At 47.9% G+C, this 20,178-nt stretch overlaps 1 protein-coding gene, 1 long non-coding RNA gene and 1 other non-coding gene across 21 annotated transcripts in view; 1 reads left to right on the forward strand and 2 right to left on the reverse strand.

The window, feature by feature from the left end:
- On the reverse strand, nt 1-18,576 carry LOC104137823 (uncharacterized). Of its 11 annotated transcripts, none has more exons than XR_011143595.1 (4): nt 15,034-15,151; nt 13,168-14,711; nt 11,587-11,716; nt 1-4,032 (listed from the first exon to the last, which is right to left on the reverse strand). It is a non-coding gene; the product is annotated as an uncharacterized lncRNA (long non-coding RNA). The 11 variants fall into 11 exon arrangements; XR_011143596.1 differs by lacking the exon at nt 1-4,032 and adding an exon at nt 5,819-7,771; XR_011143592.1 differs by lacking the exon at nt 1-4,032 and having other exon boundaries at nt 9,336-11,716; nt 13,168-13,321; nt 13,976-14,711.
- On the reverse strand, nt 17,246-17,317 carry TRNAE-UUC (transfer RNA glutamic acid (anticodon UUC)). The gene has a single exon. It is a non-coding gene; the product is annotated as a tRNA-Glu (tRNA).
- Nucleotides 17,900-20,178, forward strand: part of LOC104137806 (ras-related GTP-binding protein A) — a 16,891-nt gene continuing 14,612 nt past the window's right edge. For 2 of the 9 annotated variants that reach the window (XR_011143585.1, XM_068957748.1), the window contains exons 1-2: nt 17,998-18,207; nt 18,834-18,867. Coding sequence is in view for 8 of the 9 variants with exons in the window: in XM_068957748.1 (XP_068813849.1) it covers nt 18,841-18,867 (27 nt within the window). In the remaining variant the exon portion in view is untranslated. Of the gene's footprint in view, nt 17,960-17,997; nt 18,208-18,325; nt 18,367-18,454; nt 18,607-18,833; nt 18,868-20,178 lie in introns of those variants that run through there. The other 7 variants (XM_068957756.1, XM_068957751.1, XM_068957755.1 and 4 more) reach the window with 7 other exon arrangements.

The following is a 20,178-nucleotide window of genomic DNA, read 5'->3' on the forward strand; positions in this document are numbered from 1 at the left end:
GGGTGTATTTTTTTTTTTTTGTATGTGCATGTGTGAAAAGGGTAAGAGAGACCAATTTAGATTAATTGCCATGGCTGAAGTTCAAGAGAAGACAAAAACGTAAACCAACTGAAGTAATAACATCAAATGGATGTTTCTCCTGTAAGGATGGCTTTATTATTAATACCTCTATTAACAGCGATCAGGATAATAGATCACCAGTATTCCTTTTCTTGGCACTCCTTTCTCTTCTGCTACTCTGGTCCCTCCAAACAGTTTCTGTTTCCAGTATTATAAGAACGATAGGCTCTAAGTCCTTCCAGCGGCTTCCTTGAAGTAAGCAGGTTCAAGTATTGTTTGTACTTTCAGGGCAAAGGTCCTTCACCACTGATGTTTTATGTGGTTGTTATATTCTGGATTTTGCTCTCGCAAGTTATATCCTTGTTCCAGTACCGAGCTACAAAAATAGCTTTGCTATAGCAGAGAGTTGGGGTTACGCATACACTAGCAGCGACATGGTACTACACGGTAATACCACAGCCCACAACACGCATAGCACAGTACTTGGACAAAACAGTCCTAGGACACCAGCCGTATTGCTGAAAGAGAGTTTCCATTAAAAACTGCTAAATGCCACTTCTGATTTGTGCCATGATGCGCCTGAGCCCAGTTCTGATTGGATGTGCAGAGCAGCAAGCTCCTTTTGGTAAAGCAAAGTTTTCAACTTCAAAGTGTATTCCTTTTTGTGAAGACCATTGTCTACTGCCTATGCTTTTTCCAGACTTCAAAAGACGGTTCTCGGATCAGACGACTTCCTTGCAATGATTGATGCCTTGCTGCTATTTTCCCAAGACAGGAACACTGTAGTTGTACATCTTTACAGTTTACTAGTCATCTCCTCAGGAACAAAAATCCCTTTGTCATCAACTCGATGAGTGAGTATATACATCCTGTGCATACAGTGCTTTGGGGTGCCCATAGTCGAGGGACCTCTGGCTTCCACTGTGTGTAATTTTTCTGCTCTTCCTCGAGCAAGGACGCACGCAGGTGCAGTCCTCCTGGTCCCAGCTTTGAAAAGCTCCACCTAATGGGTGCAGTTTGTCCAAGTACAGTGTGCTGTGGAAAGCTTTTGTAGACTTAAGTGATTTACCTGGGCTTCTCATAGCTCTCCAAACGTGTCTTTTGTAAGTGCGCAAAGTTGCATCTGCCTGTATAAGTCTAATTTTCTGTGTTACATAGAGCTGCTGCTTTGTACGTTGATGATCTGTTAATCGTGACAGAGAATAGCAAGAGGGACATCTATCCTTAGTGAGAGAAACAGGGTTTCTCCTCTTTGGAGGTGGAGGCAGCTTTACATTAGATCCATTTCTTGCTTCTGCTCTCTTGGTTTGTGTCCGTTTTGCTGTTCTCAAAGTTCAGTCACCCAGTTCAACTTAAAAGGGAGTATAATACCTTTCCCCTTTATGTGTGTACATATATATATACACACATACGTGTGTACATGTGAATGATAACAAAATGAACCAAACAACGAAAGGAAAGCTAAGCAAAGCATAGTCAACTGTATCGACAGGGCTGGAGCGCATGGCATCGTCTTCTGTGCTGCCGCGGCGGACGGAAATAACAAGTAAAAGAGGGTGGTGCCGCCGCGCGCTGGGACCGCACGGGGCAGCCTCTGCCTGGAGCGCGTATTTGACCTTCCCTCGGTTTTGATCTCGCCTTCAGGCCCCAAGGGCTCGGCTGGTGCCCGGGCCGTCGCCCTCGTGGGCGCAGACACCCCGGAGCTGTGGAGAGGCGGGCGGCAGGCTGGCCCACAAGCGGGCTTTCGGCTGGGGCTCGGGGGGGGGCTGAGGCCAGGCGCTGGTTTGGGGAGGGTGCTGGGCAGCGGGAGGTGAGCGGAGCCGCGCTGTGGCCGGGGCTGGGCTTCCCGATCTGCAGCAAGCGCGGACGAGGGGAAGGGGAGAGGAGGAGGCGCTGAGGGAGCGGGGGGCAGCTATTGCCTCTCAAACTGCCCTACAGACGCTTTCAACCCTCGGTTCTCCATCTTTGACTCCCTAGAAGAGCGATAACACTTAATTAGCTTCCCTCTGCTTCAAACCTATCACCTTTTGGAAGCTTCTCCTAGATACCTTCTACCCTTGGACGGCTGCCTCAAAGAAAATGCCTGAAAGGTACAACTGCATCGCTAGGTTAGCGGCTTCTGCTCTGCCGGGCGCCCTTCTTTGGGGGTTACCCTGCACGATGAGCCCAACCATTAGGCTACCGCAGCTTCAGAGCCCTTTTCCAAAGCTGTAGCTGCCATCGATGGAACCACCTCTCTGCATGTGACTGGAGGCTACGTTACTCCTGATGCCTAAACAGCTTCCTTGAGGTTAGTTGCTCAGGCGCTGTCGTGGTTCGCGTTGGTTTCTTTGCTTTCATTAACCTCGCGTGCGCTCCGTACGTGGGCATCTCTAGTCCTTCCCGCTCTTACAGCAGTTTTGGTAACTAAAGACGGTAATTAATAGCGCCCATCGTCCCACGGGCCGAGGCAACGCACTTCTCCTTCCCCGAGGACCTGCCTCAAGGCCGGGCTGTCCCCTGCAGCGCCACTGGGGCTCCCGGAGCCGCTCCGTGCCTCTCCCTCAGCCTCCCGGGCTGCTCAGGCCCTTCCCGGCCCCCAGCGTCCTCTGCCCGCCGCCTGGCAAGAGCACCTGCCGCCGGGCCGGGCGCCCCCGCGCACGCCTGACCCCCCTCCGCCGCGGTGCCGCCCGGCTCGCGCAGCCCGGGGACGCTGGCAGCAGGAGCCGAAGCCCGGTTACAGCCAGCCGGTTTCAGGGAGCCCTTAACGGTGCCCTCGGTTCGCAGGGGTCCGTGCCGCTCGCCGTGTCCCCGGGAAGAGCATCGCTCCCTTCCTGCCGGTGCTTGGTGGCGATTTCAGAGGCCTCTTGGTCCTTACTGGGCTTGTATTTTTCTGGAGATAAGATCTATAAATGATCCTGAAGTTAACTTGTGGGTTTTTTTCCCGCCCTTCTTCTGATATTTAAGATGGAGCGGGTGCTAAGGTAGCTGAGAAGATGGATTTTTTTTGGGGGGGGGGGTGTCAGGTGGACAATTGCACGAGTCGGCAAAGGTGGGTTTCCTCCCCTTGCGCTCTGCTCTTTAATAGTTGCTCTTCTTTGTACTTCGTGGGGTAGGCTGCTTACTTCGTGAATCTTCCGTCGTCGCTGGAGGGACTCACGTCCAGCCTGAAACGGACGGACAGGTGGAGTAGAAAGCGGGGAATAGGACGCTCAGCAAAAGCCTCAAAACTAACGATTTCTGGGAATACTTTACGTTCTTTCATCAATGCAAACAACGGCTTTTGTGAGAAATGGAAGTTCGGCTCTGCAAGTCTGCAGGTCCGCGTTGTAACTGTGCTGCTCACCTGAGCAGAGGCCGTTAGGGCAGCTAGTTTTCAGGCTAAGTGCCTAGAGCTTTCTTCTGATACACGGTATTACCTGTGGTCCTATTTCGCGTTGAACTCACGGTAAGCCTCCAAAGCACAACCTAACCAGGGTGCTTCATTTTCTAGAAATTCCTTCCGTTATTGCAAGTGGATTAGAGCGGGGTTAGTTTTGTTTGGCTGGGCTTGGAGTGTCAGCAAGTATGTGGCGCTCCCTGGCTGCAGTGCCACCGCCAGCGTTTTTTCCTCAGTGGTTTTGGTGCTGGAGAGATAATGAACGTGCTGGCTGGTGGGGCAGGCAGCGCGCCATCCTCTCACCCGGCCTGTTTTCCTCTGCAGTCAAGCAGCATGCTGGCAGTCCATGTTTTCTGCAGCTCTCTGGGTAGATATTTCCAGAGCTCTACTTGGCTGGCTCGCAAGCTCCGTTTGGCTTTTGGCAACGTAGGTCACCTCTGACCGTGGGTGAGGGACCTTTTCCTGCTTATTGCTGATGGACTGAGTTTTGTCAAGTAACTTTTGTGGTTTCGGAGGTCTATGTAAATAGGCACCAGTTGGTCATATTACGCCCACCACATAGCAGCTTTTCAGATACAGGGAAAAGAATATGCAGTGACGCCATCTCCCAAGACCTGTCAAATTTACAATTGTGAGTTTGCAGTTGCTTCGTGAGATGCTGTTTTTTAAGCTTTATTTGTGAAGTGTCAGTAATATAAATGGTGCTATTTCTTCTGATTTGCCTGTAGTTGACTAAAATTTTGAGATGCTGTCCTTACCACTGTTTCAGCCAATTTTATTTTTATACATGCAGATATTCTGCGAAAAGAATCCCAAGGGAAGAAACGCTGCAAATGCACATCAGAACATTTGAATGCATTTGCAAATGCACATGGTCATCCAGGACATATGCTAGTGAATGCAAATGAATGACTGACCTCTTGAGTGACTCATCTTCCCTCTTTCCATAGGAAATCGTGCTGGAAGAGGTAAAGAAACTGGATACAAACTATATTGCTATGGTCTATGGCAGTTATAAATGAGACTGGGCTCTGTGATATTGTTGTGTTTATTTTGAGCTAATAAGATGGTGAATTTACTGATATGTATATGACCTGAAAATTGCTAGCATGGCTTTTTGTCTTAATATATGTTGCTCCTTTTGAGAGTCAGTTTATGCTGGAATCCTGTCCTCTGTTTTAATATCAACCTGGCTAGCTGGCTCAGTGATGAAACACCCAGAAAAATAATAGCTTTTTTTTTTCTATCTATAATGAGTAGAATGAATTGTTCATTTTATTTTATCTTACGGGCATCTATACTTCATTACTCCCACGTATAGGAGGAAGTTCTTGGGTGCTTTCTGAGATACGGGGTGATGCTAAGTCTTGTTGTTTGATGGAAAAGCAGCGTCCTTACTTGAAGATCACTTTTTCACAAATGTCTTGGATAATCACTGACTGTTTTCTATTAGAATAACGCTAATTAGAAAAACACAGTAAGAGCAGGGTAGATGAATGTCCTTCATTGCTATTGTAGTTTTTAATCGATGATGCACACTGGAGTTCAGACACAATGCTTAAATGTTAGCTGGTCTCGGTAGAATGGACAGCAGTGTTCACATAGAGGGATTTTTCTTTGCTTGTTGCTTTCCTAGGCATGGAGTCAAACAGGCATACGGATAGTCTCCTGAGTTTCAAACCTAAATCACCCAAACAGGTATGTGTCTTTGTGTTACCATGGATGACTACCATGCCCTACTATCAGAAGGGGGCATGTGCTTAAATTCTGCAGAAGATGCACAATCTCAGATATGAATTGCCAGCTTCTTGCATCTTGCTTTGTTATTGTAGCAATAACCTATTTATTTTGAAGAGTCAGAGTCACTTCTCCTGTGTATGTATTTTAGGCTTTGTTCATCTTGCAGAAATATTTAGTGTGTTTACTCTTACCCTTCCTTCCTTCCCACTCCGCACCCTGCAACATTGTACACTTTTACAACCTGTAATTGAACCAAGTGGCTGAATGAAGAAGTGAATGAAGGCAAACTAAGTATCTCTTTACGTAGCCACAACCAGTTGGAGGAGAAACATACACCCTCCTGTGGTTTGTAATCTCTCTGGGCTAACTCTGGGGACATTCTAATAAAATATTTTAGCTTTTGCACCACTGCTATAGATTAATTACTTTGAAAGTTCAAAACTCAAATTAAGAAACAAGTTTTCTCATTTCTAATGAGAGCAGTCTGATGACACAGATTCCAGTGGAAAATTTTTCCTAACGGTTTCCCAGTTGCAATTTTGTTACCTTTTCTCAGTATTGCTGTAATGCTTTCCCTCAGTCAGATTTCATAGAGAAGAACACAGAGAGCGACCTACAGTACTTAGGCTAGTCACTGTTTAGTAAACAAGTAAGAAAGCCTTGTTATTTGTGAATTTTATTTACTTATCTTTGTCACCGTTCATAGCCAAAACCTTTGCATCAAGTTGTGCAAGAACTGGAAAAAGTCTGCTCTGTCACAGATATGCAGCCTAAAGGTGAAACCAAATTCATGGTAAGGGGTCTTTTGGGAGCTTAGGGATGTGGGGGGATTACATCTCATGACAGAAGCTAGGACCTATACAAAATGTGGTGTTTAGACCGTCAGAGCTGTGGGGGGGTTTAATAACTTTTTGGCAGCTAAGTACTTAGTGAATTTCTCCTGTAAAGATCTCAGTATTAGAAAATCTGCAGGTATTTTTGTAGTTGTTCCTGTATGTTTCGTAGCTGAATCCCACTGAAATCACATTCATGACAATGTTGACCATATCTCTATTTTACCTAACGTTTCCCCATAAGCTCGGCACTACCTGATTTCTTCAGCTGCACTGTTACTCCCCTTGTTACTCTGTCCCAAATATCTTGAAAAATGATCTGATTTCAGGCGCACCTTTACCTTGTTTTGTCTAATGCTTAATGTACTTTTGTGAGAAAATCCTTTTCTGAGGATTTTGTTGCACAGTGAGGTTAGAGGATACGTTGGTAGACTTGGGACATAATACGGAACGTGGGAGGCATCTAGTGAGCACAGTGAATTATAGGAAGTGTAGGTGTTGCATTTTGTTAGGTCCCTTGCTCACAGTACAGCTTTTTTTAAACGTGTACATTGCGCATTGTCTTGCTTCACTTAAGTTTTCTTAACAGCTGCAGGTATCCTGGTCAAATAGCCTTGGTGAAAATGTGAGCACCAGTGTTCAAAATTGCTTCTAATATGTAGGAGTTGAAGGGGGTCTAACCTAAGGGACTGTGATAATCCTAAAAAAAAAAAGGTCAAGTTCACTGGAAAAGCCTCCCTGGCTTAGCTGGACAAACTAAAAAGAACTGTCTCCAGTTGTAAAGCAGGGGTGGAGGTGAAGCAGCAGTATGTGTACCTTACCACTATTAGGTGAAGAATTTCCATTCCTGGTCTTTTGTCAGCGCACGCTTTTTATCTGTTAAAGAGTACTCCTAGTAACAGGAGTGACATTAGGTTAGCTTCCCCAAATCCTTTGCCATTTGTACTAGTTTTACCTTTGAAAAGATGAAAACGTCCGTTCTTTTGGCACATTTTATTGTGACTGACTAAATTTCTCAGGACAATTACAGCTTCAGAGTTCACGTGGGAATAACTCCTCTCATTCTTGCCTGTCAGTTTGAGTGTGCATGCTGTATTGATTTAAAGTTCAGTGTGCATCTGTGAGCTAAAGCAGAGGCACTTGGCATCCCAGTTTGCATTCAGAGTTCTACAAGCTGGTTAATAGTTTGAACATTCGCTCTGTGTAATCCTGTCGGGTTTAAGAAATGGTTCTGTAATAGTTCTTGTCTTCAAAGTGGAAGATTAAGAAAGGAGTGCTGCAGAAAACAGAAATGCAATGGCCGCTGAGACTCTGAGAAGGGCAAGTCTCAGTCTGGAGACAGACTGCATAACTTGACAAGCACAAGCAGCGTCAAGCTTTCAAAATAAAGCTAAGAATAGAAGGGGAAATCTCAGCATGAAGCTGGAAGATATATCTCCAATTGGGACTGTCTACTGTGTAAACATTTCTAATGATTCGTTATGGTTCATTTCTTCCCCCGGTTACTGCAGTATCATCTTAGGTGGTCACAGACTAGACATAAAACAACAAAGCTTAAAAGTGGATTACATAGAGATTACAAAGCAGTTTGATATGGAAAGTGTCAGAAGAGATCTCAAGGAAGAGCTTCTCATTTTTTACTTCTATCAGCTCGAGCTTTATCAGCATTTCCCTTAAGCTGCTGTGATCTGCTTATGCTTGTGCATTGTTAGCAGCCTGATGATAATTACGGCAGAGGAACAGAAGCTGGGAAGTCTTGTGGTCCTTCCTGCTTGAATACCTACCAGTTTAAGAAGTAGTTGTAAACTAAGTTGAACTCCAGCCCTCGTAGCAGCATAAAATAGTGATTAACAGTACTATATGACATCCAAATGTTCTTCTAAAATATTTAATCAGTTCAGCAGGGATTTAACTTTGCTCTCCAGTATGACAGGTGATCAGCCCCAAATCCAGACATTCATTGACCTTAATGAACGTGGATTTCAGTAACTTGCTAAACGCAGCCTTGCACTCAGGCCAAGCAACAGAATTACGGTGCAGACAAGCTGTATTAGCATGGTGTTGCTGAAATCTTTAAGGATGTTTTTTGATGTGTTTTGCTTTTCGTTTTCGGTTTATCGTAACGCGTGTGTGCCATAAATCCCTCTGAGATTTCTAAACTCTGTATTACTCTCTCTCCTATTTAACAAGCACCATCTATTATTAGCCTCTCAAGAATGCATGTGCTCATAGAAGTACATGTATTTAGAATGTGCATTTCAAAAAGTGGCAGTGGTGGAGATCAATCTAACCCTCTGAGACTACCTCAAACCCATTTAATTTTATTTTGAATACCTTGCCTTCTTTGCTTCCTCATGGAGTTTCTGTTAGCTGCCAAATAAAGAAGATGGAACAGCCTATCCACATAGGACTGTATCCAGCAAACCTAAAAGATATACTAGATCTCTACTATGCCACAGGCATTTGCTTAAAATTGTGCATTCACATGTCTATTTCCGTGCTCAAAACGGAGCATTTAATAGGTAGCCAATTCCTTTGGGTAGTATGGAAGCCACTGAACAGCTGCCAATCTCTTATGATGGGTTAACAGCAAGAACGCTGTCTTTCAACTCAAGACTGCAAAACATCTAGTTTCAGAATTATGACCTGCTTTGTCATGCTGCTTTGACAGTTGTTCTTAGGAGGTATGCAAGCCCCACAGTCATGCAGCGGTTGAACACCAATAGTTTATAGTTGTGCTGTACTTTTCTTTAATAAGCAATTCATTCTTGCACCAGGCTTCTGGGAAAAGAAGGTGCACAGCATCCCAGAACATGTGCACTTAAATGGGCGATAAATCTAGAAAGTCGTCTGAACAGCCAAATTCCAAGTGGCTTGCAACTTTATTTTGTCTTCAATAATTTATATTTTTCTTTCTCTCTTATTCCAGGCTCACCTCCCGAAGATCAGTATTACTGCAGTGTACTGTATTTCATAAGCAGTGATATATTTGATAGGAAATAAGAACTCATGCTCTGAAAACGGGCTTCACACGCAACAAGCGTACAAGTCATCCCTAGGCATCACCGGTCAGTTCAGGCCTCCGCGCAGAACATTCTTTCTAGTTATATGCTGTGTGATCTTAAATTTGTTTCTTAACGTATTACCAAGGCCTCGGGTAACGCTGTAGTTTACTAAATTTTTCATTGGAGTACAAAAACAGTTACCTCACCCAGTTAAAGTACTTCAGAAAGTTTTATTATTGACCTAAAGAATGGGTCTTTGAGTGCTATGCATAGCACGCATTTGTTTTCCTATTCTTTTAACAAGATTATTGATGTCCTTGAGTTACTTTTGCAGGAATGGGGGGGGGGGGGGGGGGGGGGAGAGACTGGCTATTTATTTCTCTTGCTTTAAATCTCCCTAAGCATATATAACCTTAAAGGTAATTAAGATGCCTTATTTCCTTTGGCTTGAAATGGAATTAATATGTAAATACCTTTAAGACGATATGAGAAGGCACGTGCCAATCTGTTTGCTTGCAAGAGTTTGTATTAATCTCGTAATGCAGTTGGCCGCTCAGGGCAGTACAGAACTTCTACCTTTAAATCTCATTTTTAACGTGCTTGCAGGAGTTGCTGGGAAGCCCCACCACTGGAACGTGAAGACATTTTTGACTGCATCCAGTGGAAGTACCGAGAGCCAAAGGATCAGACTGAATAACTGCTTGTGTAGATTGTTACCTAGTGACACGTTTGTGGTTTTCTATGAGCAGTCATACTTGAGATCAAATGTATGTTTGCGGCTTAAGCACTGCTGCAAAAAAAATGTATGTTACTGATGTTTTAAAGCAAGTCCACGGCACCAGGGTAGCACGTGCAGTGAAGACTAAATCCTGCAATACATCATTTTGATGTCTTTCTCTTATATAAGTTATTTAAAATTGATTAAAATATTTATTGTACTATTTTGTTTACTGAATGGACCATGATGCTAAGAAAAACCTGCAGTGAAGGAGATAAAATAGTCAGACCCCTTGGAAGAAAGCGCCTTTTCATTTGCTTGAGGGTTTAATACAAGTTTTAATCAGACAATAATGAATCTCAGGTTTCTCTTTAAGCTCTGGGGAACAAAGTTCTCCCTTGAAGACCAATTGTTTTGTCCTACTAAAGTTCTTGCAGCTCGGTCTGAAGAAAGCAGTTGCTGATCAAAACTAGTCACAATTTTGTGGACTTGCTGGAAGTTTTGAAGAGACAGTATTTGCCTTTATAAAAGGCTATTTGCTTTCATGGGTAATAGCTGTAGTAATCAAGCCAGCTGAGGGATATATAGGTGATCAAGCTATTAGTGTTTTTCTAACAGTAATAGTGTTCAGGCTGTGATCACTGCTACAGAAGTCCAGATACCTCAGGAACTGCTCGTTTCCTGTAGTGTTGCAAAAAGCTCATCAGTACTGATGTTTTCACACTTTATTATACTAGTCATGCTCTTTGCAAACATCCCTTACCATTAAAAGCTGAGCAGCCTGTCAAGGAAATAGTGCAGGTCTGGTTCAGCTATTTACTTGTTACTTTGTAACAATCAAAGTCAGAGGTTGAAAGTCCAAGGTAGTAAATCACTGCTTTTTGTTAGTGGTCACAACTTGTCTCCTTAGTTAGTGTTACTCTTTTTATACAGTCTGTGAACAATTTTATGGCTGTAGAGCATTTTGGACTGTTCAAATAAAGGTTCTGCCAATACTAGCTTCTAGCATTAATTATGAGTATATAATATATAGATCTGTGTGTAGCAGCAGGCATTTTATAAGTAGTAACAGATTAGGTAATGGTAGTGAATTAATGCGGGCATTATACATGTAAGTTTACCCCCTATATAAATATCAGGAAATTAAAAGTATTTTATTCGAGTAATATACGATTCTTGTTATAGCACTTAAGTCTCAGACTTAAACAATTTCTTTCTTTCTTTGAAAATGTGTTTGAAAGATGGAGGAGGAGGGTAGAAAGAGGGGAAAAAAAATGCACCTAAAATTCTACTCTTCCCCCCAGCCTTCCCCAAAAAGGGTAGATGAAAGTAGCAGCAGCCTGTAATACTGATGATACAAAACAATGTATCATTACTTCCCACCAGCTGCCAAACACACTGTAGTGCTTTTGAAGACATATCAATTCAGGCAGTAAACTAATTGTGCCATTATCTCATTCTTCAAGTGGAATCTAAAACAGAGGAATGTTGTCATTGCACATGACAGTGTGGAGCTTACATTCAGGTGCATATGTTCCTGCTCGGAATGACTTTTCCTTCATTCAAAAGTAAAGGAAACACCTTTCTGAGCCAATGCAGAATGCCACTGTCAGGATCTAATGCTAATTTACTATAACAAGGATGCACGTGAGAGCAGTAAGCAAACAAGCATTCCAGGTATGCCAGGACAGGAAGAGGAAGACTGGCACTGAGCTTCCCAAGAGGAGAGAAAGAAGAGAATCTCTCTAAATCTTTTTGGCACATTGCCTTGTGATGCATTTCTCTCTCCCAGTAGGTCAAAACAATTACTTTTTTCCTCTTAAGGCATAGGCTACCTTTCTTCCTCTTCCCCATCCTCATTTAAGAGCTTACCTTTACTGTTTTGAGATCTGATATTTGCATTTTTTTGAAGAAATATCTTGATTCTGGTAGACTTTGAATTACTCTCTTCATCGCTCCTTTTTCTTCAGCTGGGTAACTTCTTCAGGCTGGCTACAGACTTCTGGTGCAAAAAAGCAGAGCTATAAATATCGGTGGAAGGTTTGATGTAAACGTGCTTGTTTGGAGAAAATTAAAATTTGTGTATCTTGAGACAGAGACCAGCCTAGTCTGTCTTTCCCTCCCTCATCTGATATTCTCAAATATTCAGAGATGCATTCCTCCATAAATTTTAAAGACAGAAGAGTCCATTCTCAAAGATCACAGGTTCTATTTTTGACCTAAGGCATAACTTCTTTTTCTTCCTTTTTCAGGACATCAAGCCTAGGTCTAAAAACTTCAGGTGATGAAAAAGTTCAGCTAGGTCTCTGATTTTAGCAATTCTCAAAAAATGCAGCACCTGGTTCAAATATATAGAATTGTCTAATATTAGGCTTTTAACAGGCAACTATCTAAATGCAGCATCAACAACGCTGCCTCTGCAAGAAGGTAACAGAATATAAACCCCTTGTCTTGGTTAACCAGTCTTCTCATGGTTAAGAGATTGATCTTTTGAGGTCTTTCTGCTATAGGTATTCTTCCTCCTCAGAACTTAAATTGCTCTGCTAGCTTTCTCCTCTGATCTGTTTTCACTTGTTTCCTGTCTGATGCATAGATAGGCGAATGAGACACTTCTTATACCTGGCTCCCCCGAAGTTACTCAAAGCAATACCATTTTCTGCTAATAACTCCCTCTCCCCTGCTCATCTTTGTGATGAGTCTCCTAGTGCAGTGCTGAAGCTCATGCTAGCTGGTTTTGTCCTTACTTCTAAATCCCTTCAGTATGGCAACACGTTGCATGTGAGCCACGCTTTTTGTCCCTAGATATGTTGTAATTCTAGCAGTTGCAGAGCTTGCAATTTTGTTCAGCTTACCATTACCCCGAAGCCCCGTCTGAATAACTGATACATTTTTCTACCATTCCTATGGAGTCAAATTGCCTTTTCATCTGCAAATCTGACAGCTCTGACTCTATAGCTCCTCTTAAATCACTTCAAAAGGCACGAATGTTCTCAGACTTGAGAGCAGATTCCAGCAAGACTGCATTACTAGCTGTCTTTGGGAAAGTGATTGTCAATTATCGGGCAGTTCTGTCAGTTAAGAGACTTTTACTCTCATCTGTCCCAAGCCTGTGCAGAACTGTAACTTTTTTACTTGCTCTTATACAAATAATGTTGATTATTCTTAGAAATGCAGGCTACAGCTTGATTCCCCTCATTTCCCATTTTCTAGCAAGAGATTTGAAGCTTTTTCTATGAATATTCTTCGTTACTAGTGTATGCAGCGGTGTGTAACACGACAGTTAATTTGGTTTGAATCTTCCAGTGCCTCATAATAAAGAGGCATTTAGCTGCTGTATTCAGTATTGTTTACCACTTATTATTGAAGACAAAATGAGAACTCCATCCTGTGTGCATAAGCCTCTTTGATTCTTAACTACCACTTAAGTAGCATTAAAAACCAGCAGGAGCTTACCAAGTTTACAAGTATTCCCTGGGCAACACCTAGTATTGCACTCACACTTTCTCCATAATCCTCAGCAGGCAGCACAGGAGGCTACTTTATCGCGGGGCTTGAGGCAGAACGTGATGGCCTCGCGTTCTCTGTCCATAGCGCACTCTGAACTCTTCTAGAGGGAAGGAAAACAGTTTGTTCAGAGATTTTAAAAAAACAAAACTATATGAAACACATGAAATATGTCCTCCTGACCTCAAATAAACTGGCTTTTGTTCTGGGCCACTTTGGGCAGTGATTTACTAATTTTACGCTCCTTCTCCAGGCTGGATCACAGCACCCTAAAATCACAGGAGATGGTTGCTGCACTCGCTGGGACCATTATTAAGAATCTGTTGTAGGCGTGTGAGGTACCATTGTCTGTGCATATGGATGCGTGACAGGTTTGCAAAGCAGCATTTTGGATTTGCCAGTGTTGGTGGCTGCACGTCCATTCTGTGTTTGTTCCCGTCCCATTTGCAAGGTCTTATCAAAACTGCGTTTCTTTGTCTCCTTCCTTAGACTCAAGGCTATGGTGGCCCTTCAGGGTTTGAAATTTGTCTCTCTGTATAACAAATTGTTACTTCAGCCTTTAGAGCATTGATTCCCGCACATTTCAAGTCTAGAACGACAGCAGTGCTTAGTATCTACTCTGCACCCCATTTAGAAACAAGCTTGTGAAATAAGATAGGTCATCATAGCGTTGGATTCTTCTCTGCTGGAATCTGCGTAGATTAGAGGAGCATTAGAACAGTTGTCTCCAGAGAATAAAGAAACGGGGTTATCTTACATGCCTGATATTCTGCTGACCAGAGCTGGAGAAGAACAGGTGCGAGTGAAGAATCCCATCTTTAAAATCACTGGCCTGGACAGGATTTACAGTCAATTTAAATAAGGTACACAATTAGTACAACTCGAAGGTAATTACGTGGGAATTGTAACTGAGGAAACAGGAAGGGGATGGATTAAAAAAAAGGTTAAAGCTTTGTGTGAAGTAATGGCTCCTTCCCATGAATCCTGACTTGGAACCCTGCTAGCAGGATTGCATTTCTTACAGCTGCATATCTGTAAATTGGCTGCTAGCAGCAGACTGTGATGGAAATTACAGGAAAGGAGTCAGGAATGTAACTGGAAAAAAGGAACATGCTGCTTTCTTTTAGTTTAGGGATAGCAGCACCTCAAAATACTCCTGCCCTAGAATTCCCAGAACAAGGAATCTCTCCCAGATGAGAGATAAGAGCCCAGGTAGTGGGGTCCAGGGAGACTCTAAGAGACAACAGCTCCACAAACTGCAGGGAAAGCAGTGAGCCTCACAAGAGAGCTGAGAGAGGATCCCAGGGTCCTTATGGGGGAGTGCAGGTGGAGGCTGTCCATGCATAACCCTCACCCCTTCACCCATGGAGCCATCTAGCATAGTCCCCGTTGCACAGTCCACAGCCGACGCCGGGCACGAGGGGCTCAACACTGGCATCTTTCTAAGACCTGCAGGATGCTGGCCGAGTCACAGCAAATGAGCCTTGGACAACCTTGCCAGGACAAAAAAAAAAAAAAAAAAGACTAGCAGTGATGAAAAACAAACGAGATAAATACAATTAAGCAGCCCACGGGGACACGATGGAGTAAGCGGCTCCAACCCCGTCAGCAAGCAGAAATCGCCCCACGGGGGTGCCAGGACGGCTCAGGACGACAGGAAGGGCGCCCGAGAGGCAGTGCAGGGCCCCGGCCTGCCCCTCACACAGCCCAGCTCCCAGCCACCCGGGGACAGGGGAAGCAGACTCCTCCTCAACCCCCCCCCCCCAGTCCCAGACGCGGGCTGTACGCACCCAGTGAAGCCACGGCCCCGCTCACCCTGGACAGCAGCCGTCCCCAGAGGGCGGTGGGCCCCGCGCCTCCGCTGCCGCAGGGCCGCCACCACCGCCGCCATCTTGCCGGCGCTCCCGCCCTGCACCGCGCCCATCCGGGGCGGTGCCCGGCGCGCCTGCGCACTGCGGCACTTCGCGGCCCCCTGCGCGGCGCGAAATGGCCGCCGGGAGGCGCCGGGCGGGCGCCCTCGTCCCCTCGCCCCTTCGCCCCTTCGCCCCCTCCTGGTTTGCGAGGTTTGGCTGCTCTCCGCTGAATTAGGAAAAAATAACGCAGAGAGCCTGAGCTCTCCGTGGAAATCCAGGCCCAGACTGCCACTCAGGCCCACCTGACCTGTGGCACACAGCCCCGAGCCGCAGCGGAGCCGCTTGAAAGGAGCCTGAGCAAGCCAAAAGGCGTTGGAAGGGCTTCCCAAGCGCGGGAGCTGCCTTCGCAGCCGGGGTGTCTTCTGCGCACAGCCCCCAAGACCCCTGTGATCTCGTCTGGGAGTCACTGCGACCCCCCCCCCCAGCTGCCGCAGGCTCAGACCCGCTTGTTTTGCCCCAGGCTGCTTGCTGGGCTGGCACGGGGGCGCTCGGGGCCCGGCAGGGTCACGGGCTTGGCGCGGGGGTCTCTGCTCTGTGGGCAGCAGCAGTTCTGGGTGCTGCCTGAAGGCTACACGGTGCACCCGTCCTCTCTCACGGCCCGGCTGACTCGGTGCCCGTGGATCCCGCACAGCTGCCGTCACGCGGCCGCAGGTGCCAAGAGGGTGCAGGGGCAGGCGGCAGCGCTGATGGCTCGGGGCGCGCTCGACATCGGTGAGCCTTCCCAATTCCTGAGCGCGCGTCAGGGCGCTCAGTCACTGCCCTTGCCTTACAAGCAGGAACTGACACAGACGCCCCTTGGGTCAGTTGTGTGCCCTGTGATGGCCTCCCGGCGTTTGTGGCAGCACAAGTGCCACTTTGCTGCAATAGGCTTGTGTCAGGCCTGAAGCGCAGAGGTACCTCTTCTGTGGAAAGAGAGATCTCCTGGATAAGCGCGGGAAGCCCACACTTCCGACACTCCTCAGCGGTGCCCTGCCACGAGTCGCTTGAGGAGCATACCAGTGACACATGATGACCGGCTCCTCTCCTAGTCTCACAGGTTTGGGGAGACGCAGGAGGACCCACCCTTCCCCATGCAGACCAGAGGACTCTTCTGCCCTTGCTAGGCGATTTGGATGACCTCCCTCCTGTGGAGACAGCCTGGTTCAGAGGTGTGCTGCTCCCCTCCCTGTACCTTAACCTTTAGGGCAACTTGCTCACAAGGCCTCTGTGGTTTCCTTTCAGCTCTGAAAGAAAACGACCAGTGATCTGTCTAGCTTTCTACTTCCACAGCATTTTCACTTTTTCCTTCTTTAGTCATGCAGGCGGGCGATGAGCTTTGTGAGTCTTTCTTTTGTAGGACCTAATGCTCTTTGGTGAGTAAGCTATGTAATTCTGCCCCTCTCCCCCTGTCTGAGTATCTAGATACTCATTAAAAAGTTGTCTGAGAGATCTAGCTTCACCATGAAATTTTCCTTCATAAATGACTAGTCCTACAACCTTCCTCCTTCCCTCCCTCTCTCTCTCTCTATATATATTTTAATAAATCTTAGCAGATTTTTGCTGCGAGAGTGGCAGCAGGACACTACCTGTTTTGAACAATAGTCAGGGGCTTTTAAGCCTGCTGTGAAATACAAGCAACCATCTTTCTTGGTTGGGTTAGAGGAAAAACCCAATAAACTCCATATACCCGTTTAGGTACTCTGTTGTCTGACTCACCTGAACACCTTAAACCGAGGTAGGAGACAGAGTTTGCAATGACAAAACATATCTAACAACTTCAGGACATTCCTGGGGTCCTTGCTCCTGATTTATTGCGCAAAAATGCTATCCTGACTAGTCAGGAGGGTGACTCTTTAGCGAGAACGAGGGGAATGGGGTTTGCACACTGCACGTATGCAGTCCTCGGGGTGGACAGAACGATTGCTAAAAAAGGCACTGGTCTGCTGTCTGAAGAATCCTGAAGCCCACTTTGGGGTACCCGAAGCCCCGGCTTCAGCTCTTAAGTCGTAGCCGAATCTCTCCCGGGGCTCCGCCGCCGTCGCGTTGCGTGGAGAGGCCCGAGGAGGGGGCGGCCGAGCTGCCGCTTCCCAGCGCCCGCGGGGCGAAAAATAAAAAAAAAGAAAAAAGCTTCTCCCTTCCCATACCGGGAGTCGAACCCGGGCCGCCTGGGTGAAAACCAGGAATCCTAACCGCTAGACCATATGGGAGGCGCTGACAACCAGCCCCTCCGCTCGGCTGATAGCGCGCAACCGCCCGCCACCGTTGCTTCGCCACCGCTCCGCCCTAGGCATGGGCAGGGGCCCGGCCCAGACGCACCGGCGCGCTCTGCCCCGTGCCCGGGCAGGGACCCCCCCGGACCGGCCTTGGCCCCGCTCTCACTCCCCGCACGCCCGCTGACACTCAGAGCCCGCCCCTGCTTCCCCGTTGTGGGCACGGCCCTGCTCCCTGGGGGGCCGGCGCGCCGCCGGGTGCCCCCGCCGCCCGGCACCACCGCCGAGCGGGGCACCACCCGGCCTCCGCCTCACCGGGCGGCGAGCGGCGCCCGGGACTGAGCGCTCGCGGCCAGATCGCCCGGCCTGCGCCTACCCCCCGCGCCATTCCACGGCGGCCGCCCTCCTCCCGCCACCGCCTCCTCCTCCATAAAGACCCCCCAGGAAGAGCGGTTTGCCCACACGTAAGATGGCGGCCGGCGCTTCACTGCCACGCCTTTCCTCCTCCTTCCCTCTCTCGGCCCCGCCCGCCCTGCCGTTGGCGGCGGCGCGTCACGTGGCGGCAGGGGGCACGGGAGCGCGGGAGAGGGCGGGGTGAGCGCTCACGTGACCGGCGGCGGCCGCCTAGCGCTGGGTCTCGTGAGCGCCGCTGAGGCGGGGGGGGGGCGGGGGGTCCCGGGCGCCGCGGCGGGAGCGGGCGAGGTGCCGGCGGCGCGGCGCGGCGCGGCGGGCTGACGCGAGGCCGCGGCTTTGAGGCCTAGCCCGGAGCGGCTGAAGCGGGGTGCGCTCGGCCCTCGCCGCCCGCTGAGCCCTCCGGCGGGCAGGCCCCGCGCCGCCGCCCGCGGGCACCGCCGAGCCGGCCCGGGAGGCGCCTGTCGCGGCTAGAGGTAGCGGGGGAGGGGGGGCGGCGGGGCCCGGCAGCGCTGCCCGGGCCGGGGGGAGCCGTTGGCGGGCCGAGCGGGTGGGCGGGGGGCGCGGGGTGGGGCGGCCCCGGCGGGCGGGGAGCCCCGGGGGAGGGCGCGGAGGCCGCGGCCGCGCTCGGCTCGGTGAGCGGGGCTGCCGGGGGCACGGGGGGGGGGTGGGGGTGGGGAGCATCGGGTTTGGGGCATGTGACTCACTGGTCATGGGTTGCTCAGTGCGCGGCGGGGATTCATCCTGACTCCGCGTGTGTGCGTGGAGGCTGGAGCTGTGCGGCAAGCCTCTGAGCGCGCCTCTGGGCGCTCGCTGCGTGTGTCTTGCTGAGGCTTGTTTTGGCTGTGCGGTTAAGGGAGCGTTGTTCATCCTGGGTGTGTTAGGGGATTTGTCTTATAACGAGAAGCTTTCCTTAAAGTTTGCCTTTAGCAGTAGCGTCTGGAACAGAGGCTGTCGCGGGGTGGAGGTTGGGATGAGCTCTGTCAGTTATGGGAGCGCTTCCCCTTTTGCATGACGCTTCTGTGGGTGGAATTTGGATGCTTCAAGTGAAGCCTATAACAGAGAAGTAGAGCAACATAACGAGGTGGTCTTGTCTCTGTAGGTGGGTGATGCCGAGCACAGCCATGAAGAAAAAGGTAAGAATTGAAATAAGAATCCTCTGTAGATAGGTTTGCTCCCCTGTCTGCATTTGCTAATGTGGTTACGTGTTTGCCTCTGTATCTTGACATGTTCTTTGACTGTCAGCTACCTCTTAAGACTCTCACAGAGTTGATAGATGTGTTCTTTGCTTAAAATGCTAGAACTCAAAAGCAAATTTGAGTTTATTGCTAACAAGAGCAGCTGGGCACAGCAGAACCATCCAGGATAACTGCTATGTGAACACGTCTGGTACATGTTGAAAACATGTACCTCCGCTTGCTGTATACCTCACGTAGCGCAGGGGAAGAGGATGTGCTCCAACAGGCTTTATTGGCCTGCAGCGAGACGTTACGTGGTGGGTTACAGAGACTGGCGTGGGAAGCCCGTAATCCTGTTGAGGGCTCTGGGAAGGACGGAACTTAACGCGCAGCGGAAAAGTAGCGCCTTTACTACGAAATGAGGGGGTGTGTATATCACAGCATATTCAAAGTTGTCAAAACGGCTACGTAAATGATATATGATTGTCTTTCTGTGTTATGCTAGGGTTGGATTTCCTTTGTGGCCCCATATGCTGGTGTCTGACCTCTTTGCAAGGCCAACACAGCCTAAAACTTAGGACTCCGATCAGCTTTTAGGCTGACTTGTGCTGTGTCTCTTGGAGCCATATTGAGTTTCTGCATGTGCTTTTCCTGCAGGTGGTATGAAATTAGAGGGAGGACAGGCTGATTTTTATTTTGGGGCTGCTCTGTGCCCAGCTAAGGGGAAAAAGGCGGTGTGACTTTTTAGGGGTTTGCTTCAGAAAGGCTGGTAGGTGTTGCCTGGTCAGCCTACTGCTTTGAAAAGAGTCCTTGTTAGCAAATCATCAAGGCCTGCTCTCCTCAGAGCTTCCGAACATGATGGGAGATTCTTTGTCATTTATATCTTAACTATGTGGTCAGCTGCTTTAGCCAAGAGAATTTGCTAGCCTGTGAGATGTTGCAGTAGCTCTCAGAAGAGTAGTAACTCATGTAAACAGGATGGTGTGATTCTGCCTCTCCTATTTTGTTCCGAGATTCTAGCAGTTGTTGCCGTGCAATCCCAGAGTGAGATTGGGAGTTGAACGAGTGCCTTTCCAACCGGCATTTGGCGCTCGTAACGGGCTGGGCAGGCAGATTCGGGCCGGCTGCGCTCTTGTTAAAACTATCCTTGATGATGGATTTTCAGAGCTGTTGCCAAAGGCTGAATTTGACTTTGTAACTGGAACTCGTTTAACAGCTGTTTTTGTGAGCAAGTCTGTGTTGGCTGTCACAGACTTTTAGATTGCCACA

This window comes from Struthio camelus, chromosome 11, assembly GCF_040807025.1.
Source record: "Struthio camelus isolate bStrCam1 chromosome 11, bStrCam1.hap1, whole genome shotgun sequence".
In the NCBI taxonomy this organism is placed as follows: Eukaryota; Metazoa; Chordata; class Aves; order Struthioniformes; family Struthionidae; genus Struthio; species Struthio camelus.